Below are 13,987 nucleotides of genomic sequence, written 5' to 3' on the forward strand. Positions count from 1 at the left end.
ATTCCCAGTTGGCAGTGGATCTGAAAGCACCTGTGGCCGGCCATGTTCCACGTCCTTCCATGAGAAGTAGAACACCGGCTGCCACCTCAAGATAGAAGCAGAGAACCACTACTGGCTGAGAACGCCCTTCCTTAGTGCTGCACAGTAGTTTAGACATGCGGGAGGCACGGACAGCCGCCTTCCAGGCCATCAAGGTCAAGTTTCCACAGCACAGGTGGACCAGCTCAGCCACCTTAATGTCACCAAGGAGTGGTCCTAACCCGGGGTTGCCACCCCTTCATCACAGGACCCAGAACCGGAAGAATGTGACCTCTGAGGAGACTTGACCTAGGGTGGTTAAACACTCAATATAATATACAGATGATGTACTGTAGAATTGTATACCTGAAACCTGTGTAATTTTATTAACTAATATTACCCCAATAAATTCAGTTAAAAAAAAAAAAAAGAATGTAAATAAAAATCAAAGTCCTTCGATTCTTAAACCCCAAAGTCAGATTATTTTATTTAAAAATTTTTAAACTTATTTTTTAGAGCTAGAGGAAGGAAGAGAGAGAAACATCCATGGGCTGCCTCCTGCAGGCCCCCCCTACTAGGAATTGAGCAGGCAACCCAGGCATGTTCCCTGACAGGGAATCAAACCCAGACCTCTCAGTCCATGGGACAAAACTTAATCCACTGAGCCACTCTGATTGGGCATGTCGGATTATTTTAAAACAAATATGAACAGAGCACAGACTTTTTAAAATTAGATGACCTGTCTCTGAGACAATAATGTTGGTACTAGACTAACTATAAATATTGAAAATTTTTGTTTGTATTCTCTTGCTACAATGCACCTGTTTGAAACACATGTTCATATTATACTACAATAAAAATAATATACATAACATTTAATGCAGCACCTGATGAGGATCCCCCCCTTTTTTAAATATGTTTTTATTGATTTTAGAGAGCGGGGTAGGGGGTGAGATAAAGACACTGATGTGCCCTGGCCGGTTTGGCTCAGCGGTTAGAGCATCGGCCTGCGGTCCAGAGAGACCTGGGTTCGGTTCCCGCTAAGGGCGTGTACCTTGGTTGCAGTTTGTCCCCGGTCCTGGTTGGTCGTGCGGGTGGCAGCCATTCAAGATGTCCCTTTCACATCAATGTTTCTCTCTCTCTTCCTCTCTCTCCCTCCCACTCTGTCTGAACAAAATATGGAAAAATGTCCTCAGGTGAGGATAAAAAAAAAGACATTGATGAGAGAGAGAAACATGGATCAGCTGCCTCCTGCACACCCCCACCTGGGGATTGGGCCAGAAACCCGGGCATGTGCCCTGACCTGGGATCCAACCAGGACCTCTCAGTCCATGGGATAATGCTCAATCCACTGAGCCACAATGACTAGGCAACATATTTTGTTTTCAAACAACTGACTTAATTTTGTGCTTGTGATATTTTAACCTATACCATTTGTGCCGTCAATTTTAAACCTAGTGTGTGCATTATTTTATGAACCTGTTTGTATCCATCAATGTTAGTAGTTTGAAAAGTGTTCTAATAAAGTTAAGAAACACTGTATATGAGGAAGGAGAAGACAATTTATCAAAAGCTAAGAAAAATAAGTGATAACCATGTTAACTATTACAAAAGTTAAATAAAACCTGAGGTATCCACTGAATCTGACAATTAAGTAATCATCAGTGACCTTACTAAACAGTCCCAGAACAGTGAACAGACTATTCTTTCAAAAACTTTTGGCACTGAAATGCCAGAGACAGGAGGGCTAAAGTAGAGGAAGGCATTGGCTCTAGCGGGGGAAGGGAGGTAAAGGGATGTGTGTGTGTGTGTGTGTGTGTGTGTGTGTGTGTTCTGTTTTGTTTTAGGGTGAGAGAAATCCTGGATAACTTTGGATGCTGAGGGGAATAAGTAGAGAAGAGATTGGAACTTGGAGCACAGGGACAATTACTAGAGAGCAAGGATCTGGCAGAATGATAGAAAAAGATGGAAAGCAGAAGTTAACTTGGCAAAGGGGAAAGTATAGCTTCTCCAGAGAAAAGAAACTGGAGAAAGGAAGAAAAGCAATGATTAAGGTAATTTTGGACCAATGGCTGGCTCTGTAATCATGAATGAATACATCTAAATCCTGGCTCTTCCTACCATAACCATATAATCATAGGCAAGTTTGTTTATTTCTCCAAGTCTCATCTAACCAGGAAGAACAGAATTCAAATAGGGATGTTCAGAAGATTCAATAATTCTGATAGAGTACTCTAAAAATGATAGCTGTGGGGTTTTGTTTTTGTTTTGTAAGGCCTCAAAGGAAATCTAAAAAAAACTCACACATAAAATTTCTCTATTTTCTGTAAAATAGGTAATTGGGTCATCTACTGAGATTAAAAAAAACCCATCTGACTCTGATGAATATATGGAGGATAGAACATCTGAAATTTGTGTAGTTTTAAGGGAGTTAGAGACACCTCTCCAACAATAAAGAGATGTTGAGGAAAAGATCTTCTGATTCCAGGACATAGTTTTAAATACCCAATTATGTGAACAAAAGAAAGATTGCATCCTCTGGATTTACATACCCAACAGCTATATAAGGGTACAAAGCCTGTCAGAAAGACACTGGACACAGTAAAGAAAAAATCCAGGTTCTTGATCCAGCCCTACTAAGTCACATGGTGTTTTCAAAAAAGTAGCTCTGAGATGTGTTGCAGTGCTAAAATTTTATGATTCTATTACATGGAATCTCAATGGACTCTGTAGACAAAAGAACAAATGATGTCTGGCCAGTGTGGCTCAGTGGATTGAGCACTGCCCCATAGACTGAGAGGTCCCGGTTCAATTTGCAGTAAGGGCACATGCCCGGGGTTGCAAGCTTAATCCCCAGTAGGAGGTGTGCAGGAAGCAGCCAACTGATGTTTCTCTCCCTTCCCCCCCTCACTAAAAAAAAAAAAAAAAATCAGTAAGAAAAAAGAACAAATGATACTTCAATTTTCTATGTCATTTTTATAATTCTAAAGGTTAGCCTAAAAACCTAACAGGCAAAACTTTATTTCTACAGAAAAAAAAAAAAACAAGTGTGCTTTTGCATTTCTGGGATGAGGCTGCAGAGGTTCCTGGCAGCATCAGGCATGAGTCAGGTATTCCTATCCTGGGAACTGCCTAGGATATTTTAGCAGCCTTCTCCTTCTGGGCTAAAATGTCCAGAAATGGACTTTGTCAACACTTCCTCTGTCAGTCAACAGTACAGTAACACTCACAGGGAGACTTTAAAGAAAACCTAGACTTAGTAACAATTATTCTTCAATGATGGCTGTTTAAATTAAATGTAAACAGCAATCTGAAAGAAGCAAAGAAAGTTTCTCAATTCAATGAATCTTTTGTAAAGCAAAGCATCCTTTTCTAAAAAAAGAAAAAAAAAAGCTGTGGTAAATATACACAATGGAATACTATGCAGCTGTAAGAAAGAAAGATCTCTTATCCTTTGAGCTGACATGGAGAGACCTAAAGAACATTATGCTAAGTGAAATAAAATGAACAAAATAAGCTGATGAACAAAGTAGACCCAGAGACATAGAAAGGAGTATGGGTCAGACTGACAGACCTCAGAGGAGGGGGGCGGAAGAGGATGGATGAGATAAATCAAAGAACTTATATGCATGTATGTGTAACCAATGGACATAGACAACAATTCTGAGGGGAGGGTGGGATGGGGAGGAGGGTGTCTAGGGGGGAAAAAGGAGAAACATCTGTAACAAAAATAAATAAGTAAAAATTGAAGAAAAAAAAATTTTCCTGGAGAGTTCAAGAAGCTTATCTTTTGGAGTAAGAAAGTATATCTTATTTCCAAGACAGAACTAATCAAACAGCCATCTTCAGCCCAGCTGGTGTGGCTCAGCGGCTGAGAATCAACCCATGCAACAAGAAGTCACCAGTTGGATTCCTGTTCAGGGCAGGCACATGCCCAGATTGTGGGCCTGATTCCTAGTGAGGGGCATGCAGGAGGCAGCCAATCAGTGTTCTCTCTCATCGATGTTTCCATCTCTCTACTTCTCCCTTCCTTTCTCTAAAATCAATAAAGAAAATAAAAACAAACAGTCATCTTCAGCCAACCACTTATTATATTGAAGTTCCCAGTACTTCACAGTACTATTTGCAAATTTGTTTCATCATTTTGACTGGAATTCATTCAACCCTTATCTCTGATAATATTAATGTAACATATGTTATCACACTTCTAGTATACTATTTTACAATAATCTTTTTAATTTAGAAAGTTTGTGTCTCAACTCCTTTCCCATATCCTTTGGTAATTTCCAAATATTAGACATTTTGAAAGTATGTAGTCTAGCCCTGGACGGTTTGGCTCAGCAGTTAGAGCTCCGGCCTGCGAACCAGAGAGTCGTGGGTTCGGTTCCCGCTAAGGGCACGAACCTCGGTTGCAGTTTATTCCCGGCCCTGGGGTCCTGTGGGTGGCAACCAGTCAATGTGTCTCTCTCACATCAATGTTTCTCTCTCTCGTCCTCCCTCTCTCCCTCCCGCTCTATCTGAAGATAAATGCAAAAAAAAAAGTCCTCAGGTGAGGATTAAAAAAGTATGGCCCTGGCCGGTTTGGCTCAGCGGTTAGAGCATCGGCTTGCAGTCTGGAGAGACCCAGGTTCGGTTCCCGCTAATGGCACATACCTTGGTTGCAGTTTGTCCCCAGTCCTGGTTGGGTCGTGTGGGTGGCAACCACTCGATGTGTCCCTTTCACTTAGATGTTTCTCTCTCTCTCTCTTCCTCTCTCTCCCTCCCACTGTTATCTGAACAAAATATCAAAAAATGTCCTCGGGTAAGGATTAAGAAAAAAAGAAAGTATGTAGTCTACAGAAAGATGATTCATAACATGAACACATCATAATGAAGTTAAGAGTAAGATGTAAACTTCTACTAAATTGGCTTTCTCTATAACCTCACACATAACCATACAAAACCTAAGCAAAGACATTAATTAAAAGTTTACATAAACTATCTAATCTTGCCCATCTACATAAAGCAATATTTTGAAACTTTTAAAAAAATAGAAAATGATTTAAATTATTTAATCTTTACACTCCTGATTACTTACTGAACCTCATTCTTTTATTTCTAATTCACATATTAAACTGGTACCTACCAACCTACCAAAAGAGTGTGGTGGTTGTTTTAACATTTGAACTGGTTGCCAAAAATCTGGATTTGTGGCAGAGGGAGGGAGGGAGATGAGAGATCGATCTGGCAACATTAGGCCCCCAGATTCTGGCAATAGCAACATTTGGAGAGAGCTGAGCAGCAGCTGCCCTCTTCTGATAGCACATGCAATTTCTAGCTTTCCTGCCCACCCCCAATTCTCTTTGCTTACTGTGGTTACCTGCCTGGCCATTACAGTCATCAGGGTTTGAAATCTTTATTTTACTGAGAACTTTATTAATTTATTTATTTATTGCCTCTTAAGTGTCCTTAAAAGAAGCCTGCCATAAAAATCTTTATCATAGTTACAGAGAACAAACTGACTGATGGTCACTGAGAAGGGCATTAGGGAGAATGGCTGAAAAAAGGTGAAAGGGATTAAGAAATACAAACTGCCAGTTAGAAAAATAGTCACGAGGATGTAAAACATAGGGAATACAGACAATAATATTGTAATAACAATGTATGGTGTCAGATACATAATAGACTTATGGGGAAATCACTTTGTACAGTATATAAATGTCTAATCACTATGTTGTACATCTGAAACTAATAAAAATATTGTATGTTAAATGTAATTGAAAGATAATTTTTTTAAATCTTCAATATAGAAAATGACTAAATCAAGCCCTGGCAGGTATGGCTCAGTTGGTCAAGCATCATTCCATGCACCAAAAGTTCGCTGGTTCTATTCTCGATCAGGGCACATGCCCTGGTTGCAGGCTCCATCCAGTAGGAGACATGCAGGAGATCTATGTTTTTCCTCTCTCCCTTTCCCTTCCTCTCTCTCTGAAATCAATAAAAACATACTGGGGGGGTGGGAGGGATGAAAGAAAGAAATAGACTAAATCAAGTGATGATCCTGGCATTAAAGCTGTATATAACAAATGTTAACTATAACTAGCAGGATACTATTAAAATGTACAAGGCACTATTACTGTTAAGAAAGTATTTTTAGTATTCTGTCTTCAACTCCTCAAAGAACTAAAATATCCAGCCTTTTACTGTTTCCAAAAATAAAGAAATTAACCCTGTATTTCAATATTATGGTACTGTAAAAGCACCAAAAAGCTTCCTGCACATGTATAACAAAAGTAAAGAAGAAAAACAGGAAGCAAGTTAAAAAGGTCTCTGATCAGCCAAAGAGACCACACAGTTCACAAAACACATGAAGAAGCCCTCTTCATTCAGAGCCTACTGGATCTTATTTTAGACATAATTTTAATAAGCTCCATGATCTGGTTTCCCAGCCCACAACAGATGAGATGCAGCCAACTGGAAAAAGGCTGGGGGGTGGTGCTGCTAGAGGCAAACACTCAAAGCATCAAAATCAAAGCTCAAGACCTATAAAGTCAGAAGAAAATCTCAAAACATAGCAGGCTGGGGCCATTTGTTGTACATACAAACAATCCCAGAAGGTCCCAATCCCTGCACAAAACACATTGGGTGTTCATAATGACCCTCTTTGGTAAACTGTTAAAGCATAGGTCAGGAGACCTTAAAGTGTATATCAAAATGAAGTCCATCAAAAAGCTTTGTCCAAAAAAGACACGGCATTGTCAAATTCACAGAACACTATTTCCTCTGTCAAAGAAACAAGACATTTAATTCCTCAAGGTGCCACATGTCAAATGTACTTGTTTTTAGCAAAATTTTATCAGAACCCCAATGCAGCAGTTCATGATAGTTGAGAGGGTAGTTAGGTAGAACTATTTTTCCAGAGAATGGTAACTGGGAAGGTTCAATGCCAAGGTCAATTATATAAGTCACCTAAACCTAAGACTTTTGGGGATTCCATTGTAGATACATTACTAGAGCTGAGGATAAGTTGACTTCATCCATACCTAGCTAAGTCCGCAACTTAAAACTGGTGTCATACAAAAAGCTGGGGGGGTGGGGGGGGAGACGGACCTCCATTTTGTTTTCAGAATCTTATTGACTAGCATACCAAAAATAAAATTTATTTTTCTAATCCCTGGCAATCTCAGAAGCTGAACCATACTTAAGAAAGGCTCTAGGTAATAAACCAGGAAGATAAAAGGTTAATATTGAGTTTTAAAAGTTCAAATTATCATTGTCTAAACTTGATTATCCTTATTAAAATTTTTATAAAGGCATATTTTAGAGAAAATCTAGAGAATATATAACTTAAAGAAACCACATTACTGGGAGCAAGTATATTTTAAAAATTAAAATGCATGCCCTGGCCGGTTTGGCTCAGTGGTTGGAGCCTGCGGACCAGAGAGTCCCAGGTTCGGTCCCCATGAGGGGCACGTACCAAAAAGAAAAAAAAAAATTTTTAAATGCATGTTTTGAGTGCTATCCCCGTCTCTGAAAAAAGTTAACACATGTATCAATCAATGTAGAGATTACATTTCTTGACTGCAAGTTATCCCATTATACTCACTCCTCTTCAGGTATTAAGATAAGTGCACAATTTTCCACAGGCACAATCTCAAGTTGACAACTTCCCAATTAGCTTCTATAAGAACCTAGTCTCCTAAAGGCCTGAAAAATGTATATATTTGTTTTTACTTGGATTACCATTCCTCAGTGTGCTCCTGCCCTTTGAATAGTTATTTAAGACATCTCTGCTTAAGATTCAAGCTTCTTTTAACAAATAACCTGCTTCATTTCAGTTCAAGATTTACTCTTTCTAAAGTCTGCCCTTTTTCATTTGTTAGAATTCAAAGAAGTCAAAAGAATTTGGTAAGGATCTAACCTAATTTACAGTATCCATTGGGATTAACTTCACATTAAAGGTCTTTGATCAAGAATGAAATGAGGACCAGCTGCTGAGCTGAAGTGTTTAAATTGTCCAACAATCTGCATTTTAACAGAGTTTAAGGCAAGGTGAAAACTGGTTGTCTTCCCCTTGCATCTCCACCCCATCGTTCAGGACAGATAGATAATCCCAGGATCTACTTCTAAATGGCTAGGTTTAATACAGCCAAGTGAAAATTATACAAAAATCACCAGTGGCACTTCCTCACTTCTAAAATAAATACATACATACATACATACATACACACACACACACACATATTGGAAAGCACTAGGAAGTTACAATAGTAGAGGGGAGTACCCTAACTTTTAAGCCAAGCCTGTATTCTAGAAGCTGTATTAGGAAAACCTCCGTATAACCCTTTGTCTTAAAGGGCAAAGAAGTCCTTTCTAATGTAAAAATCTAGTAAAATCTCTTCTAAATTAAAAGGGTCTCTCTGAACATATCACCTAATTTAAACTGTAAACGGAAATTGCGTAATTTCTCCAGTGGTTTTCAATGTTCTGGTTTCTACCTCCACCCTTGCCAATTTAACAGCTTTTCTATTAGATCCATTCCTGCAAACCTGAAGTGTTAGTTTCTGACTACATTTGACAATCTTAAGGAATAAAATGCTTCTCCCTCTACTTCCCTCTTCCCACAAAAGACTCGGTTTTTTTTTCCTTCTGAAATTCCTACTCTAACAGTTTCTGGACAAGTGGAGTGGGCCTAAGTGTGCGGCCGCCAAGAGGTGAGATAACTCAAGAAATACTTGTGGATCGGACAAAAAGGCTTCCTCCGTCTGTCTGAAATTCGGGCCCCAGGCTCAGGCGGTTCAGTGCTGGGAGCCAGGAACGGGGACGGGGGACGGGGGACGGGGGGTGGAGAACGGGCAGAGAGGGGGCGAGCCCCTTCGACCTCTGTCGAAAGGGCCGCCCAACGCCCCAGCCCCCCCTCCCGACAAGCCGGGACAATGGGCCCTCTAGCGCAGCAGTCCCAGGCCAGAGAGAGGCCCTGGGACTCCACACCACGCAGAGCCTCGAAAGGAGGCTGGGGACGAACGCTGAGCGGACGAGCGCACCTCCCGCCTAAGTGCGGGGTGCGAGCCCGGACCTCCACGGGCGCCATCACTGGGAGTGGGGTGTGAGGCCGCCCAGCCAGGCCCCCGCCTGCAGCCGTGTCCGAAGAGACCGCAAGCCTGGCGGAGGTGACGGCGAGAAGTGCAGGCCGCAGCCCGCTCAGCTGGCCCGCCCAGCGGCCCGAACCCACAGCCGACCTCCGGCGCTTACCTTGTGGATTCTCTTCAGAGCCATCGTGGGAGGCGGGTGGCGGCCGCCCCCGGGGCGGGGACGGGGACAGGGGAGGGACGGGGAAGGGGTGAGGGGGCGCGAGGCCGCCTCGGTGATCACGGGTCGACTGGAGAAGATGGAGAGCTCGGAAGCGCGGATCCGGCGGAACCAACTGAGGGGCCGAGGACCACTCGGCTCCTGAGCCTGCCGCAGCAGTCACCGCATCACCCGGCGGCGGCCCCTTTATGCGCTGCCGCCCCAGCAGCCGCCGCCGCCACCGCCACCGCCACCGCCACCGCCGCGGTAGGGGCCTCTTCCTTCTTAGTTCAGCGCCGCCTCCTCTGCCTCGCGAATCCCTCCGCCGGGGAGTAGGAGCCCAGGCCTCGGGCTCAGCCGGCGTCTCTGTCGGAGCCTCTCGGACGGACAGCCGGAGAGACTGACTGCCTACTGCAGGTGGACCGAGGGACGCGCGGGCGGACAGGCGGGCGGCGCCGCCGGGGTGGGGCCGCCCGAGCGCGGGGTGGGCCCAGGCCGAGGGGCAGGTCGGGAGACGCGGGGATTGGCGAGCCAGGGGAAGGAGGGCCGGGCTGCGCCGGCGGCGGAGGGATACGGGCCGCCCCTGTGAGTGTCTTACGTGCCGTCGCCGTCGCCACCGCCGCCACGGCCGCCGAGAGGATGACGCCAGGAAGCGCAGAGAGGACATCTCGCGAGAACCGTTGCGCGGGTCGGGGATGCTCGCTCCCTGAGACCCTGTAGTCCCTTGTTTCTGGTCCTCCCCGCAAGTGTCTTCGTAGATCAATAAACGTGTAAAGTCGAATTTTTTCAGGTCGCTTGAGGGTCCCCAAAGCATAGACCGACCCAGGAGGAGGCACTTAGGCCCACCGCAACGTTCCTGAAGGAGGAAGGGACTTGTCCAAGGTCACACAGTTCCACAATGGCAAAGCTAGGACTCGCCAGATTCCCTGCCTCGAAGACGCATCTTCGGCACCTACGGGGAATGAGTGCATTGAGCGTAGCCGGCAGCCCTAAAATGGCTTTTTCCATCAGAGGCAAAGCTAAATGACATTTTGAACGTGCCTCAGTCATAGACGTGCCGAGACCTCACTCTGCTTGGTGGATTGTTACAAACAAGCACTGTAATGGCCTCGCCAAGATGTTGCTGAAAACGACATTCGATAATCCAAGGTTGCGGGTTCGATCCTGGTCAGGGCATACACAAGAATCAATCAATGGTTGTTTCTCTCTCCTTTCCTCTCTAAAATAAATAAAATAAAACAAGTACTGTACCAGTTGGGGCGGGATGGAGGTGGGGGGTCGGGGTGGGGGAGGTTTGCCTGAGACACTTACACAGACGATTAGTAAGGAAGTTTTTACTGGGAGGTGATGCCGTATTCTCAAGTGCACCCTGAGGTTTTGGACTCTAAATCTGTGTTTTTTTCCTCGAAGATCATTGATTCTAACATGAATTTAAAGAGGAGAAACTGGAGCCCCTAAGAGAAAGATCTTGCCAAAAGTCACACAATAGGGCAGTTTCAAAACTTATACTGCCTCACCTACTGAGTAAAGTTAGGCCAATGGTGCAGGGCCACTGTGGACTCAGTGAGTCAGAGGAGGGAAAAACTGTATACAATCATCCAGGATGTGTTTGAGGTTGGAGGTGAAGAGGAACATTCCACAGCCCCAAATCTTTTCTTTCTAATAAATGTGAGGGGAGAGGTACAAAAATGCCCACTGGCTCTGGCTGGTGTGGTTAAGTGGTTAGAGCATCACCCCGCCCCAATTAGTACAGTGCTTCTTTTAATTTATTTTATTTTTATGTGTTTTTTTAAAAAAATTTTTATCTTTATTGTTGAATATATTACAGATGTTCCTCATTTTCCCCCCATTGACCCCCTCCTCCCCGCTCCCGCCCTTCTCCTGCCTTTCCCCACACTGTTGTCTGTGTCCATTGGTTATGCATATATGCATATAAGTTCTTTGGTTTATTTCTTCCCACCCCCCAAACCCCCCTTCCCTTTGAGGTTTTGTCAGTCTAGCAACCCATTTGTACTTCTTAATACCTTCACCTTTTTCACCCTTTCCCCCAAACCCCCTCCCATCTGGCAACCAACAAAATGTTTTCTATATCTATGAGAAAGTTTCTGTTCTGCTTATTCATTTTGTTTGTAGATTCAATTGTCAATAGATATGTATTCATTGCCATTTTGTTTGTTCATATTTTTTATCTTTTCCTTCAAGAAGACCCTTCAACATTTCATATAATAATGGTTTGGTGGTGATGAACTCCTTGGACTTTTTCTTATCTGGGAAACTCTTTATATGGCCATCGATTCTGAATGACAGCTTTGCAGGATAGAATAATCTTGGTTGTAGGTTCTTGCTTTTCATCACTCTGAATATTTCTTGTCACTCCCTTCTGGCCTGCAAAGTTTCTTTTGAGAAATCAGCTGACAGTCTTATGGGAACTCCCTTGTAGGTAATTATCTGCTTTTCTCTTGCTGCTTTTAAGATTCTCTCTTTGTCTTGAAACTTTTGCATTTTGATGATGATGTGTCTTGGTGTGGGCCTCTTGGGGTTCCTCTTGTTTGGGACTCTCTGTGCTTCCTGGACTTGTATGTCTGTTTCCTTCACCAAGTTAGGGAAGTTTTCTGCCATTATTGTTTCAAATAGATTTTCGATTTCTTGTTCTCTCTCTTCTCCTTCTGGCACCCCAAGATGCGAATGTTGGCACGCTTGAAGTTGTCCCAGAGGCTCCTTACACTATCCTCATTTTTTGGGGATTCTTTTTTCTCTTTGCTGTTATGATTGGGTGTTTTTTGTTTACTTATATTCCAAATCGATGGTTTGCTTCTTTGGCTTTACCTACTCTACTATTGAATCTGTGTAAATTATTCTTTATTTCAGTTAGTGCCTCCTTCATTTCTGACTTTGCATCCTTCATTTCTGACTGGTCCTTTTTTAGGCTCTTGAGGCCCTCATTAAGTTTGCTGAGGTTCTCACTAAGTTTATTGAGCATCCTTATAAGCACTGTTTTGAACTCAGCATTTGTTAGATGCTTATCTCCATTTCGCTTAGTTCTTTTCCTGGGGTTTTGTTCTGTTCTTTCATTTGGGACCTGTTTCTTTGTCTCCTCATTTTGGCTGCCTCCCTGTGTTTGTTTGTATGTACTACTTAACGAGAGATATGGGGCTAGCTGAGACCAAATGCTGCTTGTTTGAAAGAATTTAGGAAAACCTGAAGCAGGATCCAAGACAGGCCAATCCTATGGTTAAGCAACTGGCAACAGCTTGGGTGGGGCGGGGCCTCAGGGAATCACCAGGGCGGGGCAAACAGTGTGAGCCAGGTTGCTGGAGTCCCAGGTATGGCGGCTGTCTGCCGTCCCAGGGAAGGGCTCACCAAAGTAACAAAGGCTTCTGACAGTACGTCTGTCCAGGAGAAAGCCCCCTCTCCAGCTCTCGCTCCAATGCCAAACAGCTCAGTTCTTCCCTGTATGTGTCTGGCGCCCCTTGAGCTGCCTCCCCTCCAAGCTTAGAGGGAGAGAGTCCGATAACTCCATGCGCAGGCCCTTTAAGAGGAGCTGCCTGGAGGCTCCAGCCGCCTCAGCCTCCCTGAGCCTCAGTTCCTGCTGGTTTTTCCAGCCAGAAGTTATGGGGACTTATCTTCCTGGCACTGGAACCCTAAGCAGGGCACCTGGTGTGAGACGGGGACCCCTCAGTCCTCAGGGAGGAACTTCCCAGCTGAGGAATCCTAATTTTTATCCGCCATACGTGGGTATGGGGCCAGCCTCGGTGCGCCTCTGCTTCTCCTACCAGTCTCGATGTGGCTGCTTCTTTAATTCCGTAGTTGTAGGACTTCCATTCAGCTTGATTTCAGGCGGTTTTGAGTCATAGTTGTTCTGTAGTTTAATTGTAACTTTAATGTGGTTCTGGGAGGACGTGATACCACGTTTACCTATGCTGCCATCTTGACCAGAAGTCCCTATTTTATTTTATTTTATTTATTTATTTATTTACGTATGTGCCCCTAGCGGGAACCAAACCCAGGACTCTCTGGTCCACAGGCCCACGCTCCAACTGCTGAGCCAAACCGGCTAGGGCTATTTATTTATTTTAGAGAGGAAAGGAGAGAGAAACAACCACTGATTGATTCTTGTATGTGCCCTGATTCTTGGTTGCCTCCCATATGACTCCATCCAGAGCTGGGGATTGAGCCTTCAACCCAGGTACATGCCCTTGACCAGGAATTGACCCCTGGACCCTTTGGTCCACGGGCCAGTACTCTAACTGCTAATCCAAACCAGCCAGGGCTATGAGTTCTTTATATATTTTAGATATTAAACCTTTGTCAGACCTATTGTTTGCAAATATCATCTTCCATTTGGTTGGCTGCCTATTTGTTTTGTTGTCAGTTTCTTTATTTTATTTTATTTTACTTTTTTAAATCCTCACCTGAGGATATTTTTCCATTGATTTTTAGATAGAATGGAAAGGAAAGAGGGAGGGAGGGGGAGAGAAGGAGGAGAGAGAGAGAGAGGAACATCAATGTGAGAGAGACACATTGATTGGTTGCCACCCACCTGACCCCGACCAGGGATGGGGTTTGAAACTGCAACCCAGGTGTGTGTCCTTAACCGGGAATCAAACCCTCGACCCTTCAGTCTGAAGGCTTTCACTCTAACCACTGACCCACACCAGCCAGAACGTTATCAGGTTTTTTTTGTTTTTATTTTGTGGTACGT

At 43.8% G+C, this 13,987-nt stretch overlaps 1 protein-coding gene across 4 annotated transcripts in view; it reads right to left on the bottom strand.

Moving 5' to 3' along the window:
• UBE2D2 (ubiquitin conjugating enzyme E2 D2) overlaps positions 1-9,756 on the bottom strand; it is a 64,505-nt gene extending 54,749 nt beyond the window's left edge. For 2 of the 4 annotated variants that reach the window (XR_004956398.1, XM_036239841.1), the window contains exon 1: positions 9,250-9,452. Coding sequence is in view for 3 of the 4 variants with exons in the window: in XM_036239841.1 (XP_036095734.1) it covers positions 9,250-9,273 (24 nt within the window). In the remaining variant the exon portion in view is untranslated. Of the gene's footprint in view, positions 1-9,249 lie in introns of all 4 variants that reach the window. The other 2 variants (XM_036239844.1, XM_036239845.1) reach the window with 2 other exon arrangements.
• Between the last annotated feature and the right edge of the window lie 4,231 nt (positions 9,757-13,987).

The sequence above is a fragment of the Molossus molossus genome, unplaced genomic scaffold, assembly GCF_014108415.1.
Source record: "Molossus molossus isolate mMolMol1 unplaced genomic scaffold, mMolMol1.p scaffold_m16_p_4, whole genome shotgun sequence".
Classification (NCBI taxonomy): Eukaryota; Metazoa; Chordata; class Mammalia; order Chiroptera; family Molossidae; genus Molossus; species Molossus molossus.